Below are 14791 nucleotides of genomic sequence, written 5' to 3'. Positions count from 1 at the left end.
AGTGTGGTGCATGGATTCGTGCACCGTTGGGGTCCCTCGGCCTGGACTGCTGGGATTGGGCTGAAACCTGCTCTCTGACATCCCCTGAGGGGTCCTGGATTGCGAAAGGGCACAGGCCAGACCAAGGGACCCCACCGGTGCACTAATGGGGCCAGGGGGGACCGCGGGAGGGCCCCAGGGCATGTCGGGCCCATCTCGTCCAGTCCCGATCAGCCAGACCCCAGCAGCAAGCTAACATACTGGTTGGAGCATCTGCTCCCTGGTGGTCAGTGCGCGTCATAGTGACTGGTCGAACGGTCAGTTGGGTACTTAGCATATTAGGCTTTTATTATATAGCAACAGTCGCCAATCTTTCGGACCTCATGGATCACCAGTGGTCCGCGGACCACCAGTTGGCAACTACTGCTCCAAAGGTTTCCTTAAACCAGTCGTCGCCAACCTTTCAGACCCCATGGACCACTGGTTGGCAACCGCTGCTATATAGGATACCAGTGTGGGGAAGAGATGCAGAGGCTCATTCCTCCACTTTCCTTCAGGAGGGACATGTGACTTCACTTCTGCGGGTAAAAAACCAGAAATGGGAGGTTTCAACATGTTCTTTAAAACCATGAAAATAGCCCTGACTGGTTTGGCTCAGTGGATAAAGCATCGGCCTGGGGACTGAAGGGTCCCAGGTTCGATTCCAGTCAAGGGCATGTACCTTGGTTGTGGGCACATCCCCAGTAGGAGGTGTGCAAGAGGCAGCTGATTGATGTTTCTAACTCTCTATTCCTCTCCCTTCCTCTCTGTAAAAAAATCAATAAAATATATTTTAAAACACACACACACACACAAAAAAAACACCCATGAAAATAACGACCAGTGAGCTGCAAACCAGCAGAGACCTTTCAAAACCAATTCTAGAAAACACATGTCAGACATATATATGCAACTACAGGAGGAGGTAGAAAGACAAAGTATGAGGAAGGGCTGAAAATGTAAGCCTCACAATTAATTTCTTGAAAACTAAAGCCACAGCACCTACAGAAGACATTCTGGAACAAGCAGATCCAAAGACGAGAGAATCAGCTGCACAAAGATGGACCAAAGCATGAAACCAAAAGGTGGAGTTGTAATATTCATCTAAACGTCTGTTTTTTTAAAATCCTCACCCAAGAATATTTTTTCCATTGATTTTTAGAAAGAGCAGAAGGGAGGAAAGGAAAGGGGTGGGGGGGAGAGAGAGAGAGAGAGAGAGAGAAACATTGATCTGAGAGAGACACATTGATTTGTTGCCTCCTGAATGCGTCCCAACAGAGGCTAGGGATGGAACCTGCAATGGAGGTATGTGCCCTTGACCAGGAATCAAACCCACAACCCTTTGGTGTGCAGGCCAGTGCTCTAACTACTGAGAAACACCAGCCAGGGCTAAAAGTCTGACTTTTTAGAGGCAATTGCTCACTGGGATAGAGGTGATGGCTTTTTGCTGGGGATGGGCTTGATTCACAAAGAAGCCCCACTGACCCAAGTTTCATGTGCTGATAACCCAGTGTACAATCAAATAAGCAGGAGCCCGGGGAACACTCAGAGAACAACAAACACTGAGGGGAGATGAACTACTCTCTCTCTTCTTTTATTTTTTTAAAATATATTTTTATTGATTTCAGAGAGAAAGGGAGGAGAGGGAGAGAGAGAGAAACATCAATGAGAGAGAGAATCATTGGTAGGCTGAGTCTCGCACTCCCCCAACTGGGGATTGAGCCTGCAACCCGGGCATGTGCCCTTGACAATAAAACCTGGGACCCTTCAGTCTGCAGGCCGACACTCTATCCACTGAACCAAACCGGCCAGGGCTGAACTGCTCTCTTGATGTCAAACAAATTAAAACCCTAAATGTGGTCAGGTGGGAACAAAGACCTCACGGCTCCATGCCCAACTGTCCCTCAAGTACTCGGGAAGAATGACAAAATGGCTCCATTTCAGCGAGAGCAGGAACATTCTATACTGTTTGGATAATTGCAGCAGCTCACGCTGCATTGATTTCTGCATTGGTGACCTATAATTGAAATTCATCAATCCAGGGACAGATACTCCACTTCCAACCGAAATCAGAAATCTCCAAAATAAAGACTCAAAGAGAAAAAAAATTTAAATGATCAAGTATCTCTAAAACCTAAGGAAACTACCAATTACTGAAATCGGCAGGATACAACTAAAGTGGTCCTCAGAGGGAAATGTATAATCCTGGGCTCTGATTACTAAACAAGAGAGAACAGAAACAAACAAATGTGGTCTTTGAGTTAAAAATCAAAATTAATAAAAATAAAAACTTTAAAAAGAGGAGGCATCAAGGAAGAAGAGGTAAGAGAAAAATGTCAATTGATAAATACTGATTCAAAAATGAAGCAGATTGGAAGAAAGATCAATAACAGATAAAGGACAAGGAAGCGGAATCAAGGACAAAAGAACAGAAAAACATATAGATTTAGGACAGACACAGTTGCTACCTCCTGATGTTACAAGGACAGGTGACTTTACATATGATGAAAGAATGCAACATTAAGCATTTTTAAACGTGTCTGAAATGAATTATTTTTTGCCTAAGGAAATGGTAAAATGGACAAGAGGAGCAAACAAAATCTCAACAGGCTGATTATAAGCAATGGGGGTCAAACAGGGCAGGGCCATTTTCCCAAGTGCAGAGGAACAAGGTACCACTTGTTGGAGACTGGCTCAGATATACAGCAGTGCCTAAAGATACAGGCCAACACGACTGAGAAACGGGCAAAATGTAAAATAGATCTAGGTAACAAAGAACATAGGCCATGCACAAAATTCAAGGAGCGTCTGGGGGTTACAACAACCATTCATTAGCGGACGTCACGACCAAGTAAAGGAGGAAAACTGGGGGCCATTCTGAGACATTTTTTGTGCGTGGTCATATTGGACAGGAAGGAAACGCCCTAACAAGATAAACATAGACAGAAAGATCAATATCTAATCGATAGCCAGTGTCAGGCTTGGTCCTGCTTACCAAGCAAACAGCATGTGTTGTATGGTTCTAGAAATACCAGCCAATGCAAAAAGGGACATGGTATCTGCACTGGGACGGGGAGGCTAGGTGTCTTAGGATGAGTGACCTGAAAAACCAAACCAAGGGGAAAATGCAAATAATTAATGGGTGGTAGGAGGTGATCAGGTGGAAAATATGATGGAAAAGATCCCAAACCACAGCACAGAAATTATTAGAATACCTAGCAATAACCCTCACTTGAAAAGTACATGATCAGATTTTTAAAAAACTATATAAAATGACTAAGTGCTTTATACTTCAATCTTCAAAGTTTACCTTAACACTACTAAGGATCAAAAAAGAAAACTTAAATAAATGGAGAAGACATCAGGTTCTTACAACGGAAAGACAAATGGTTCTTCACAAACTTATCTATGTATTTAACATTTCAAAATCCCAACAGGTTTTCTTGGGGTGGGGGGAGTGGGGAAAGGAGACATGACATAATTATTCTGAAGATTATGGAAAAGACATATGTAATACTTTCAGCAATAAAGAATTATAAAAATAACAATTTAAAAATAATAAAAAATATTAAATAAAATAAAGATCATGGAAAAGAATCAGCATCTCTGAAAATATGTGAGAAAATAACCTAAAAAAGAACAACTGAGGTAGGACTATAAGAACATCCTAACGCTACAGTATTAACACTGGGTAGTACTGCGGTAGTTAACATAGTAACAGATAAAAAGGTAAAAAGATTGAAAAGCCCTAGCCAGTTTTTCTCAGTGGTTAGAGCATTAGCCCGTGGACTGAAGGGTCTCAGGTTCAATTCTAGTCCCTCAGTTGCAGGTTCAATCCCTAGCCCATGTTGGGGTGCATTCGGGGGTGGGGAGCAACCAATCGATGTGTCTCTCTCACATCAGTTTTTCTCTGTCTCTCCCCCTCCCTCCCACTCTCTCTAAAAATCAATGGAAAAATATCCTTGAGTAAGGATTAACAACAACAAAAATCAATGGAAAAATATCCTCTTGTGAGGATCAACAAAAACAAAACAAAACAAGAACAAAAGAACCAGGGGAAGTTCAAGGGTCTCTTCTCCAAAGTGCAGGGGTAGGCTGTCTCCTAATACCCCCCAGTGATAGGCGTGTCCCTGGGCCTTGAAGGACTCTGGCTGAGTGGGGCAGGAGCCAGGCTGAATGGGGGTGGCTCACTCCTTTTACTCCTAACAGATACGCAGCCCAAGAAAGTCCGGAAGGTGCCGCCAGGTCTTCCATCCTCGGTGGGTTGTGGGATGCAGTGGGGACCCCACAGACCACATGCCTCTCTGCCCTCCAGGTTTGGGGGCTGTCCCTGCTGGAGGCCACACAATCTGTCACTGGGGGCACTGGGTCCAGGGATGTGTGTTCTGAGCAGCCCCGTGAATGAGCCAGATGTGTGCCCTTGGCCGGAGATGTTTAGCTCAGCTGCAATCACTGTTAAGGTTGCTGTCCCCTAGTAAATTTTTATGTCTTTGCTCTGACAAGGACAGTGACAGCATGCTTTCCTACCCTCCAGCATCTTTCCCGTATATCCCTCAACCTGATGTAACAAGAAGCAGACACATTCATGGCTGTCACATCTGAACTGCAGAATGGACTATCATCCAGTTCTTAAGGATTTCTCAGAAATGGCACCAAGTCTAAAATACATCATAAATGAAAAAGACTTGACATCATAAAAATTAAACCAGCCCTCGTTGGTTGGCTCAGTTGGTTGAAGCTTTGTTCTGTACACCAAAAAGGTTGCACATACCTAGATGTGGGTCAGGACATATGGGAGGAATAGATGGGTGTTTTTTTTTTCTCTCTCTCTCCCTTCCTCTCTCTAAAATAAATAAAAACATATCCTCAGGTGAGGATAAAAATAAATAAATAAATAGTCCCCTGAGACAAATGAAAAACCTCCATTTTTAACAATAGTTGGTAAGTTGGGAAAAAACAGCTGCAATATAGATCACAAAAGATAAGCATCCTGCCCGGCCGGGTGGCTCAGTGATTGAGTATTGAACTATGAACCAGGTCACAGTTTGATTCCCGGTGTGGCCTCGATCCCCATTTGGGGACATGTAGGAGACAGCCAATCAATGATTCTCTCTCATCATTGATGTTTCTCTCTTTCTCCCTCTTCCTTCCTCTCTGAAATCAATAAAAATATTTTAAAAATAAAAGATAAGCATCCTCATATAAAAATTATTGCAAATAAAAACGTCAGTATAGGGTGGGACTACGACACACTATGGAAAGGCCAGCATTGAGTGGTTACCTGGGATCGTTATTAAACTTGTTTTAGCTTTTCCATAAGTAAAATGGGGATGATGATAACACCTATTTTACTGACCTCTGAGGACAGAAGACTCACAATCAATGACCCACTGGCATACAGTGTTCAAGAAATGGTGACATAAGTTATTGTTGATAAGTGTTATGATTCCTTTTGCTAAAATGTTTATAAAGCAGCAAAAAAGGAACCAACCATTGAAACAGCCAACAACTGGGATAGATCTCCAGTAAATTATGCTGAGTGGACAAAGCCAACTTTAGAAGGTGACAAGTTGTATGGGTCTATGTATCTAACCTTCTCAACAGGACAAAATGTAGAGATGGAGAACACTAAATTAGTGGTCACTGGATGCAAGTGACTGTGAAGGGGCAACAGAGGAGAGTGGGATGACAGAACAGCTCTGTGTCTCGATTGTGGTGGTGGCTTAATGGCGCTAAATGTAGGACAAATTGCATAGAACTATATACATACACACATACATGCACTGGCGAGCCCTGAATAAATTGTGCACTGTACCAAGGTCATCTTCCCAATCCCGTATTATATTACAGACATGCAGTATGTCTGGGGGACGGGGGGAGAACATGGGGCCTCTCTGTACAATCTTTGCAATGTCCTGTGAATCCATGATGATTTCAAAAGACCCAATGTTGGTTAAGGGGTGAGGACATTTCATGGTAAATACACGGCCAGTCAGCTAGTGACTTCCCCAGAGGACAATCACACACATATGCTGCAGGGTCCTTACAAAGATCCAATATGGAAGCCACCTCTCCTAAGTGTTAGATGTTTTACCAAAGCATGCCAGGTTTACACAAACCAAGAAAACTGTGGATAAATTAAAAATAGAGACACTTCCTTTAGTCTGACAATGAGCCCTCCCTGATGTCTCATGTGGCCTTGAGCCCTGTAGTCTTTGGCAGAGAATGCACTGTCACGTAGAGATCTGTGCCTCAGGGTTTCCCAAAAGGGAAAAACTGGAAAAATTATTGTTTTAAATGTCTTCCAATCCAGAGAACAACTAGAAAGCCTCGGCCTGGCATTGGTTGGCCATCAGTGCCTTTCTGACACCATTTTTTCAAAGCAGAGATGACCCAGGCAGCCATGGGCAAGGCTGCCCACAGACCCTCAACATGCCACTCAGCTACTATTTCAGTTATTTTCAGAGACACCTCCTCCTTAAGGCCAGGCTGCTGATTTTCTGATAGGAAATGACCTTTTGAAATAAACTTAACAGAAGCAAGTTAACTTAAAGCCAACACCAGGAAAATGCCAGACCGGGACTTACAAGGAGGTGTGAGGAAATTGTGGCTGGAGGACCTACTAGCATTTGGAAACTTAAAACAAAAAAAATAATACATATAATACATATAATATATATATATATACATACACACATACATATATATATATATTTTAAAATACACACACACACACACATTATATATGTTTTTAATTGATTTCAGAGAGAGGTAGGGAGAGACAGAAACATCAATGATGAGAGAGAATCATTGATTGGCTGCCTCCTGCACACCGCCTACTGGAGATCGAGCCAGCAACCTTGACCAGGAATGGTACCCTGACCTCCTAGTTCATGGGTCGATGCTCTACCACTGAACCACACCATCAAGCACATTTGAAAACTCTTGTAAATAGTGGTGTCCCCTTTAAACTAACCTAGTCTGTCTGGAAAGAGGGTGACCCACTTACTGATGAAAGGGTGTGTGTGTGTGTGTGTGTGTGAACAAGACCCTCCCTGTCCAGAGAGAGGGCAGGGGCTGCAGAAATCACAGAAAATCTATCTTCAAATATTTACAGGAGTTCCTAGAGGGGACCTTTATACCCTGGGCCATGGTTTTGGCTATTTTTAAAATATATATTTTTATTGATTTTAGAGAGGAAGGGAGAGGGATAGAGAGATAGAAACATCAATGATGAGAGAGAATCATTGATCAGCTGCCTCCTGCACGCCCCTCTCTGGGGATCAAGCCCGCAACCCAGGCATGTGCCCTTGGCTGGAATCGAACCTGGGACCCTTCAGTCCATAAGCCGACGCTCTATCCACTGAGCCAAACCAGCTAGGGCGGTTTTGGCTATTAAGGGATGCTGGCCTTGTGAGTGGACACCAAATTAGGGAAGACAGCTCAGGGCAGAGACCCAGGGCGAGATAAAGGCACCTCCTCCAAGAAGCCCCCCCAGGGTCTGATCCTCTGCCTGAGGCAGGGAAGTGGAAGCACCCTAACTCCTGGCGGCTATTTCAGGGGGGAGGGATGTGGGGATTTCCATACCTCAAGGAGGACTCCGGCTGTCCCTGCTGCCACTTCCTCAGGCAGAGAGGAAGGCCAGTGCAGGGCAATGGGGGCGGCAACACAATATTTCTCCCTTTGGGGTAGTGCATGAACATAAACCACCCCCACAAAACCCCCCTCTCCTCCAGCCAGACCTCATTGGATATCCCATTGGAATTCAGAAATGACTCCAAGACAAAACCTTCTGTCCTGGATCTGAGATGCGGAATGGCATGGCACCAATCCTGGGATCCCAGAAAGACGCCAAAGTCCACACAGAGTGCCGGAGGTGCTGGAAACTGGAACAGCCAGCCTCCCCAAAGGCTCCCTGCAAATCCTCCCGACAGCCAGAGTGGACTCCCCAACATGCACATGGCAACTCTCTGCTCACAGCCCTCCAGGGCTCCCATCTCCTTTGGGATGGAAGTCCAAATCCTCACCATAGCACACAAGGTACTGCATGACCTGCCCCGTCCTCTCCCTTCCCTCATCTCCCTCTCTCCTGTTCACTCTGCTCCAGCCACACAGGCCTCCTCCCTGTTTCTCCAGCACAGTAGACGCCAAGCAAGGTCCTGCCCCAGGGCCTTTGCATGTGCTATGCTCCCTGCCTTGAACTCCTTCACCCTGTCTCTGCTCAAACTTCTCCTTGGAGACCAACCACAACTGGCCTGGTTTTGTAGAAGCTCCCTCCCTGCTGCTCTGCTTCCTGACCCCTGCTGTAGGTTCCTTCAGGCCATACTGTCCATCCTCCCACAGGCATGTCAATGGCACTCAGTGCCAGGTAGAGTGACCAACTCATACAGGTTTGCCTGGATATGCCCAATTTGAATGCTCTAAGTCCCAGTAACCCTCTGAATCCTCCTGTATACAGTAAGGGCCAGGAGCTGGGCCTCTCTCAGGGCTTGCAGGATGGGCAAGATTTGTCAAGGGCTAAAGTTCTACATCATGCTCCTTCTAGACCATAGTTTCCCCTTTGGGGATGGAATGGAGACCCAGGACCCCACTGCGGCCAAGAGACCTCAGAGGCTCAAGTCCTTGTCTCACACAGGACTCCCTTGTGAGTGACACAGATGCTCCCCATCCCCAGTCCAGGGGCCTAGGTTCCAAGTGCTGGACAAAGGATGACATGCTGACCTCCAGGCTCCCTTCGCTATACTCAACACAGGTTGTGCGACCGCGACAGCAGCTTGTTCTCTAGCCCCGACTCCAGCTGCTGGACCTGAGCGCCACTCCCCCAACACCTCCTCCTCTGGCACCCTTGTCCATGAGGCTGCAGCCAAACTCAGCCCCACTCCACATTCCAGGTCCGGTGCTGTACCCTGTTCCTGCTCTGCTTCAGCCCACCCTCTACACAAGCTCATCTTTTTATGCAAACTCGCAGCCCCAAGGCAGTGGGATCCTACCTGAGCCTCCAAACTGGGCACCAGCCAGGGAGGTGGGCCGGCCTTTTCCATTGGCCACTGGCAGGGGAAACATCTGTGGGGAGGCAAAGAGAGGTAAATGAGGTTGGGGCGGGGGGTCAAACCAGAGATGCAGCTGTACCTAGGGGTCCTATCCCATCAGAGGCCCAGGCAGGAAAAGGCAGCCAAGCTCACTACACCTGCCTAAGCAGAGAAAGGCTCTCTTGGAGAAGCCCTTAACCAAGGCCCCTGACAACACAGCCCACCACTGGCAACAATGTCCAATGGAAGTTAAAACCTGTTGTTTACACAAGGTTTATATTTTTCCAGGTTTGCATTTTTTTTAGATGGACTAATTACTTAGGTACTTGATAAAATTTATCTGCTATTAGATGTGACACAAAGTTTTCTTTAAGTTTCAACTTAAAAAAAGTGAAACCATTTACACCTAATAGGTAGACCCTGCCTAGCCCCTCCAGCCGCCCAAAGGTCACCATGTGCACATCCCTGTCTTGAGTGGCAGCGATATGGGGAAGACAGTCAGGCCCCACCACTGGGACAGACAGCATGACCCAGATCAGTGGTTCTCAACCTTCCTAATGCCACGACCCTTTAATACAGCTCCTCATGTTGTGGTGACCCCCAACCATAAAATTATTTTCGTTGCTACTTCATAACTGTAATTTTGCTACTGTTCATGAATCGTAATGTAAATATCTGTGCTTTCCGATGGTCTTAGGCTCTACAGCAGCGGTTCTCAATCACAGGTTGAGAACCGCTAGCAGAGTCGCCTAAGACCCTGGTCTAGAAAGGTCTCCCAACCCCTGGGACTTGTCTTTGTTTTTTCCCCTAGAGAGCCTGGGGCAATGGGCTGTGTCCTTTGGGCACTATGGGCCTCCTCATCAGCCCAGATAGGCCCCATACCCCTGAACCTTGGTATTCTCTTCTGTGAAATGGACTTGGGGCTCTGACCACATGGGATGTTGTGAAACCCCAAAGCACATGGGTGTCTTTGGCACCTGGGGGCCTCAGTACACATGCCAAGCTCAGAGGGGAACGCAATTAGGTCCAGGACAAGGGCTGCCAGACCCCCTTGTCTTCCCAGCCCCTCATCAGGCAGAGGGACCATCTCTAGCCCACTCAGGGGTCATCACCTCAACACCTTCCTTTTCTAACTCAGGAAACTCAGGGCCAATTTCCTTTGTTTCTTTGTATTTAATTTTGACTGTAGCCTTTTCTACTTTTGAGAAACTAACCCCAAAAAGAGCTGCTTCCCTTTAAGTTTCTTTGTTTCAGTCTAAAAACAAAGTGTTTCAAGGAAATAAATTAACTCAGTTTCTGTGGGGCAGGTGAGAGAGGGCGCTATGGAGGAAGAGAAGATGGGACCTGCGCTAAAATAGGTGGCTGCCTCTGCGCCGACTTGGCCAGGCCACTCTCTTATAACAAGGAGGGACAATGAAAAATCAAGCTCTGAGTTTCTCTGAGAGGAGACACCAGGCACCTCACCCTCTCAGCCTGAAATGAGTTGCTGTTTTTCAGCTGGGGAAGGGGAAACATTCAGACCCTTTGGACAGAAGAGGGAGGCTGACAAGTGGCTCGGGGTTCTCAGATAGAGGAGGCAAAGGGGCCAGCTCTAAACTTGTGCTCCCTCATCCCCAAGCGGGTCTGTTCTGGCCCAGTAGTCTGTGACTTGTCAGTTTAAAAAAAAAAAAAAAAAAACCCCCCACACACACATACAAAAAACAACAAGTGAGCTGTACTGTGCCCGTAGTTACTCAGCCAGGGAGGCAAAAATAAAACGGCTTAAAAATATGAGCCTGGCCCTTCCTGAGCAGAGGCCCGCTGTCTCAAGGGCTGTTTTTCTGCAGGATGGCTGATATTTCAGTTTGGGGACTTGTTTTTGACAGACCTCAGTGGCCTGAGCCTCATACTAGTGGAGGGTTAAATTCAGACCGAAAGTGTCCTCCCCCAACCTATTTCAAACCAAAAATGGTGCTTGGGTGGGGGGGAGGGGTGAGACTTAGGGAGCTGTCCACACTGGGTTCCTCGATTTGTGTGGAAACACCGATCACCCTAATACCCGACACGGGTGGTCCACTGCACAGATGAGCAAGCCCAGGACCCTGGTCCAAGGTGCACTCCAGCTCCCAGCACCCAAGGGAGCTCTGCTCTGGTCTCACTGGGCCTGTCTGAGCTGTGTGACCTATGGAAGCCAGTACCCTCCCTGAACCTCCACCTACCTGGCAGGGAAATGGGCAGTTCAGGGTGGATCAAACTGCCTAAAGTATAAGGATTCTCACCTTCCCCCATGGGGCCTGCCTCTCACCAACAGTAACAATGGCAGTAATAGTAGTGGTGGTTGAATGCTGCCCACAAATTCTCACACGGTTCATAAGGTCTCCTCCTGTCACCTGACTGCATTAGCCACCCTGTGGCTAAATATCTAGTTAAAACCATGGACACCACCTCCCCACTTTTTAAAAAAAATCCATAATGTAGCAAATAACCCTGATCACATCCATTTTACAGATCAGGGCTGAGCCTCCCCTTGGAGACAATGGAAGCTCTGGGCAGTCCCTTCCACTCTCTGGGCCTCAGTTTCCCCACCCGTAGAGTGGTAGACTAGACCCACTCTATGCCCCAACAAACGCCTGGGTAACAGGTGCCTTTAGAAGCTGACGAGGGCTCCACTGCCATGGGATGTCAGCCTGCCCCCAGCGGGACACCCCAACTCCCCCAGCTCTACCTAGGGGCTCCTCCATCCAAACAAGTGTGAGGTCTGGCTGTTGGGGCCGTTTCAGTTGGTGCTTCTTTCCCAGGAATCCTGCGGGTGAAGGGGGTGTCTGAGAGATGGGTGGAGCCTGGCTTACCATGCTGAAGTCCAGGAGGTCACTGAGCTCTTTGTCTGTGCCCACGGGTGCCATCCTCTGTGGCTGGTTCATTCTCCAGCTGCAATGGTGGGCTCAGGGGCCAAGGTGGGTACCTCTGTCCTAGAGATGGCCCTGCTTGGTAGCCCATGGTGGTGGATGGTGGTGGTAGTGAAAGCAGAAGGGGCAGGGACAGACACATAAGGAGAAACGGACAGGAGGAAAAAATTTTGAGTGACTGTGGCCTAAGTAGACAGATGGGGAATGCGGGAGCTGTTTTAAAAGCCCCTCTAACCATCCTGAGGTCTGGGTCCTCCTAGACTGAGTCCCTTCCTGACGCTGGGGGGGTGGCACAGGGCAGCCAGAATTCCAGCCCCTGGAGAGACCCCTGCCCAGAGCCCTCTGAGTTTGAACAATGAGGGAGAGGGGGAATAAGCAAATGAAGATTTCCTAATTCCCTCTGCGACCACCAGGGACTCAAGCCGCAAATTTTAAACTGGCAGCAGAGTGGGAGTAGTCCCTTCTCCACGTACTAGGCCCCTCTCCCGCCACATCTCCCATTCCAACCACCCCCAAGTTAACCCTGGCTCCGCCTCTGGGAAGGGGGAGGGGCGACTCAGACCCCGCCCCGAGGAAATTTGCTGACCCCCTCCCAAGCAGCTGTCACAGCACGTTGAAGCCTCGGTCACCCCCAAATTCAAAGAAAAAGAACCCTCAAGGCGAGGCCCTCTGCCCTCTTCATGATTGAATTGGGGTGGGGGGGGGAAGAACGGGGACCTACCCTCAAAGCTCCCCTCCAACTCTTCCCCCCACAAAAAACAACCCTAGCTTGTAACAACCCTGATGTATCCGGGAATTATTTTTAAGCAACTTTGAAAACATCTCCTGCCACCCGCCACTGGGGAAAGCGGGTTCCTAGACCAGGATCCTCCGCATGGTCCCAGGGGTTCCATTCTAGAACCCGGGGTGGGGGATCCACCTGCCAGAACCCATCCCCCCTCCACCCCACCCTCCCCCACCCCCGAGAAAGGCGCAGAGCAGGTCTTCGTTGTCCCGTAGACGGACAAGACACCCCTCTGGCTTCCTCCCCGGGTCCCCAGATGTGGGCAGGGGTGGCCGCGGGGACACCGCGGAAGCTGCGGGAAGAGGGGGTTCTGAGCCCGAGGGAGCCCCAACTTCAGTGGTGAACTCCCCGCTTTGTTTGTCAACTAGAGACTGGGTGTGAAACGGCTGCCCCTGGGCACCCCCTCCCCCGCTAACTTTTTTCTTTTGGGGAGGCCATGTGAAACTGACTTTTTGAGTACGAAACCGCAATTTTTTTGTAGGATAGGTGAAACTGATTTTAAGGCAGACTGGGGAGGGGGGGGCGCTGAAACGGGCTTTTATAGGGAGCTAAGACTTTTGGGTGTCACAAGACTTTTGGGGACTCGGAAAGTATTTGGAACCACTTGGAAAGAGGGGGATCGGAACGTCTTCCTTTGAGGGGGAGGCCTGGGAAACCAACCGCCCACCCCCCCACAGCCGGTGCAGGCGGCGCGGCCCAGGAGCCCTTTGAAGCTGGGGCGCCACCGCCCCTCTGCTCGCAACACCGAGCCGCCGCTGCCGCCTCTCCCCGCATTAACGCGGAGCAGATGTTCCCTCCGCACCCCCCCTTCAGCCCCCAGCCCTCAACCTGAGCCTCAGTTCGCGCGGCCGCACCTTCCCCGCTCAGACAAAAGGACTCTCCCTCCCTCCCGCGCTCTCCCTCCAAACTTCAGCGCCCCGGCTTGCCCCTCCCAGGGGAGGGGGCGCCCCCAAGCCCTCGTGTCGGGGCCGGGGCCCTCGCCACAAAGTTGGGCGGCCTCTCGGGCGCCCCCCGCGCCACCTCCCCAGGGTCTGCAAAGTTTCCTGAAGTGGCCGGCCCGGCCGAGGAGGGGGTGCGCGCGGGCCTCGCGTGCGCCGGACCCTCCACGTCGTCCGCCCCAACCTCCCGGCGCGCAAAGTTAGAGAACAATGACTCCGGGCCGCCGCCCAGCAGCCGGCCCACAGGGGCCGGGGAGAGGGGGGGCGCACCCCAGAGCGTCCCTCCCGCCCCAACTTCCCGGCTCCCGTGTCGTGGGGAGGCCCGAAACAACTTTGCACAAAGATGCGGGGCTCTCGACGCCGCGCGGCCCCGGGTCCCGGTGCGGTTACCTGCTCAGCGCGGACCGGCCCGCAGCTCACGGGAAGCGGCGCACGTACGGCTCCCCCCGCCCCGACAAAGGGGTGCCCGCCGACCCCGAGGGTCGCGCGTTGGCGGCCCGTGGCCTGGGACCCTCCCCGCGTGCCCGTATGCGGTCGGGGCACTGGAGGAGGAGGCGTACGTAGAGTACGCGGTGCCCGTTGCCGCGTCCGGTCGGCTCTGTCCGGCCCGCTACGTCCGCGGGCGCCACCGCTGCCTCATCTTCCTGCGGCGGGAGACATGTTCCGTCCCCCGCCCGCGCGCCGGCCACGCCCACTCCAGGGCCCGCCCACGGTCCGCCCCGTCCTGGGACGCCGTGAATCCCTCCGCCACCACCGACCGAGTGGGCCCCCTGCCCCGGTTCTACCTCCCTTGCGCTCGCAGGAGGCGGTTGCAGCGTCGCGAAGCCCGGAGTCTGGGAGTGGGGGCTCCCCTGAGGTCCGTCGGCAAACGGTGCGGGGAGCGGACAGGGACTATCTTCTAGCGCGGAGGCGCACGTGGGTTGGAGTGCGTAGCATCCATGACACCAGCGGGAAAGGACCGTGAGATGGAAAAATAAGGCAGAGCGGTAATGGCCAATCGGAAGGCGCAAAAGCCTGATTGGCGGTGCCCTCGGCCATTCGTGAAGAGGCCACGCCCTCTCTCTACGGACAGCGAAGAAAGAGGCGGGACTCTCCAAGAGAGAGGCCACGAGAAACGGCGGGGGTGGGCTTTGCAGT

The 14791-nt window shown here is 50.3% G+C and overlaps 1 protein-coding gene across 9 annotated transcripts in view; it reads right to left on the bottom strand.

Moving 5' to 3' along the window:
* Nucleotides 1-14314, bottom strand: part of TCF3 (transcription factor 3) — a 34947-nt gene extending 20633 nt beyond the window's left edge. For 3 of the 9 annotated variants that reach the window (XM_054717543.1, XM_028159494.2, XM_054717549.1), the window contains exons 1-2: nucleotides 11876-12299; nucleotides 9009-9081 (exon numbers count right to left, since the gene is read on the bottom strand). In XM_054717543.1, the coding sequence (XP_054573518.1) occupies nucleotides 9009-9081; nucleotides 11876-11947 (145 nt within the window). In that variant the 5' untranslated portion in view covers nucleotides 11948-12299. Of the gene's footprint in view, nucleotides 1-9008; nucleotides 9082-11875; nucleotides 12303-14044 lie in introns of those variants that run through there. The other 6 variants (XM_054717546.1, XM_054717547.1, XM_054717545.1 and 3 more) reach the window with 5 other exon arrangements.
* Between the last annotated feature and the right edge of the window lie 477 nt (nucleotides 14315-14791).

Source organism: Eptesicus fuscus, chromosome 6 (genome assembly GCF_027574615.1).
Source record: "Eptesicus fuscus isolate TK198812 chromosome 6, DD_ASM_mEF_20220401, whole genome shotgun sequence".
NCBI lineage: Eukaryota > Metazoa > Chordata > Mammalia > Chiroptera > Vespertilionidae > Eptesicus > Eptesicus fuscus.
This window is presented reverse-complemented; position numbering and strand designations above follow the sequence as displayed.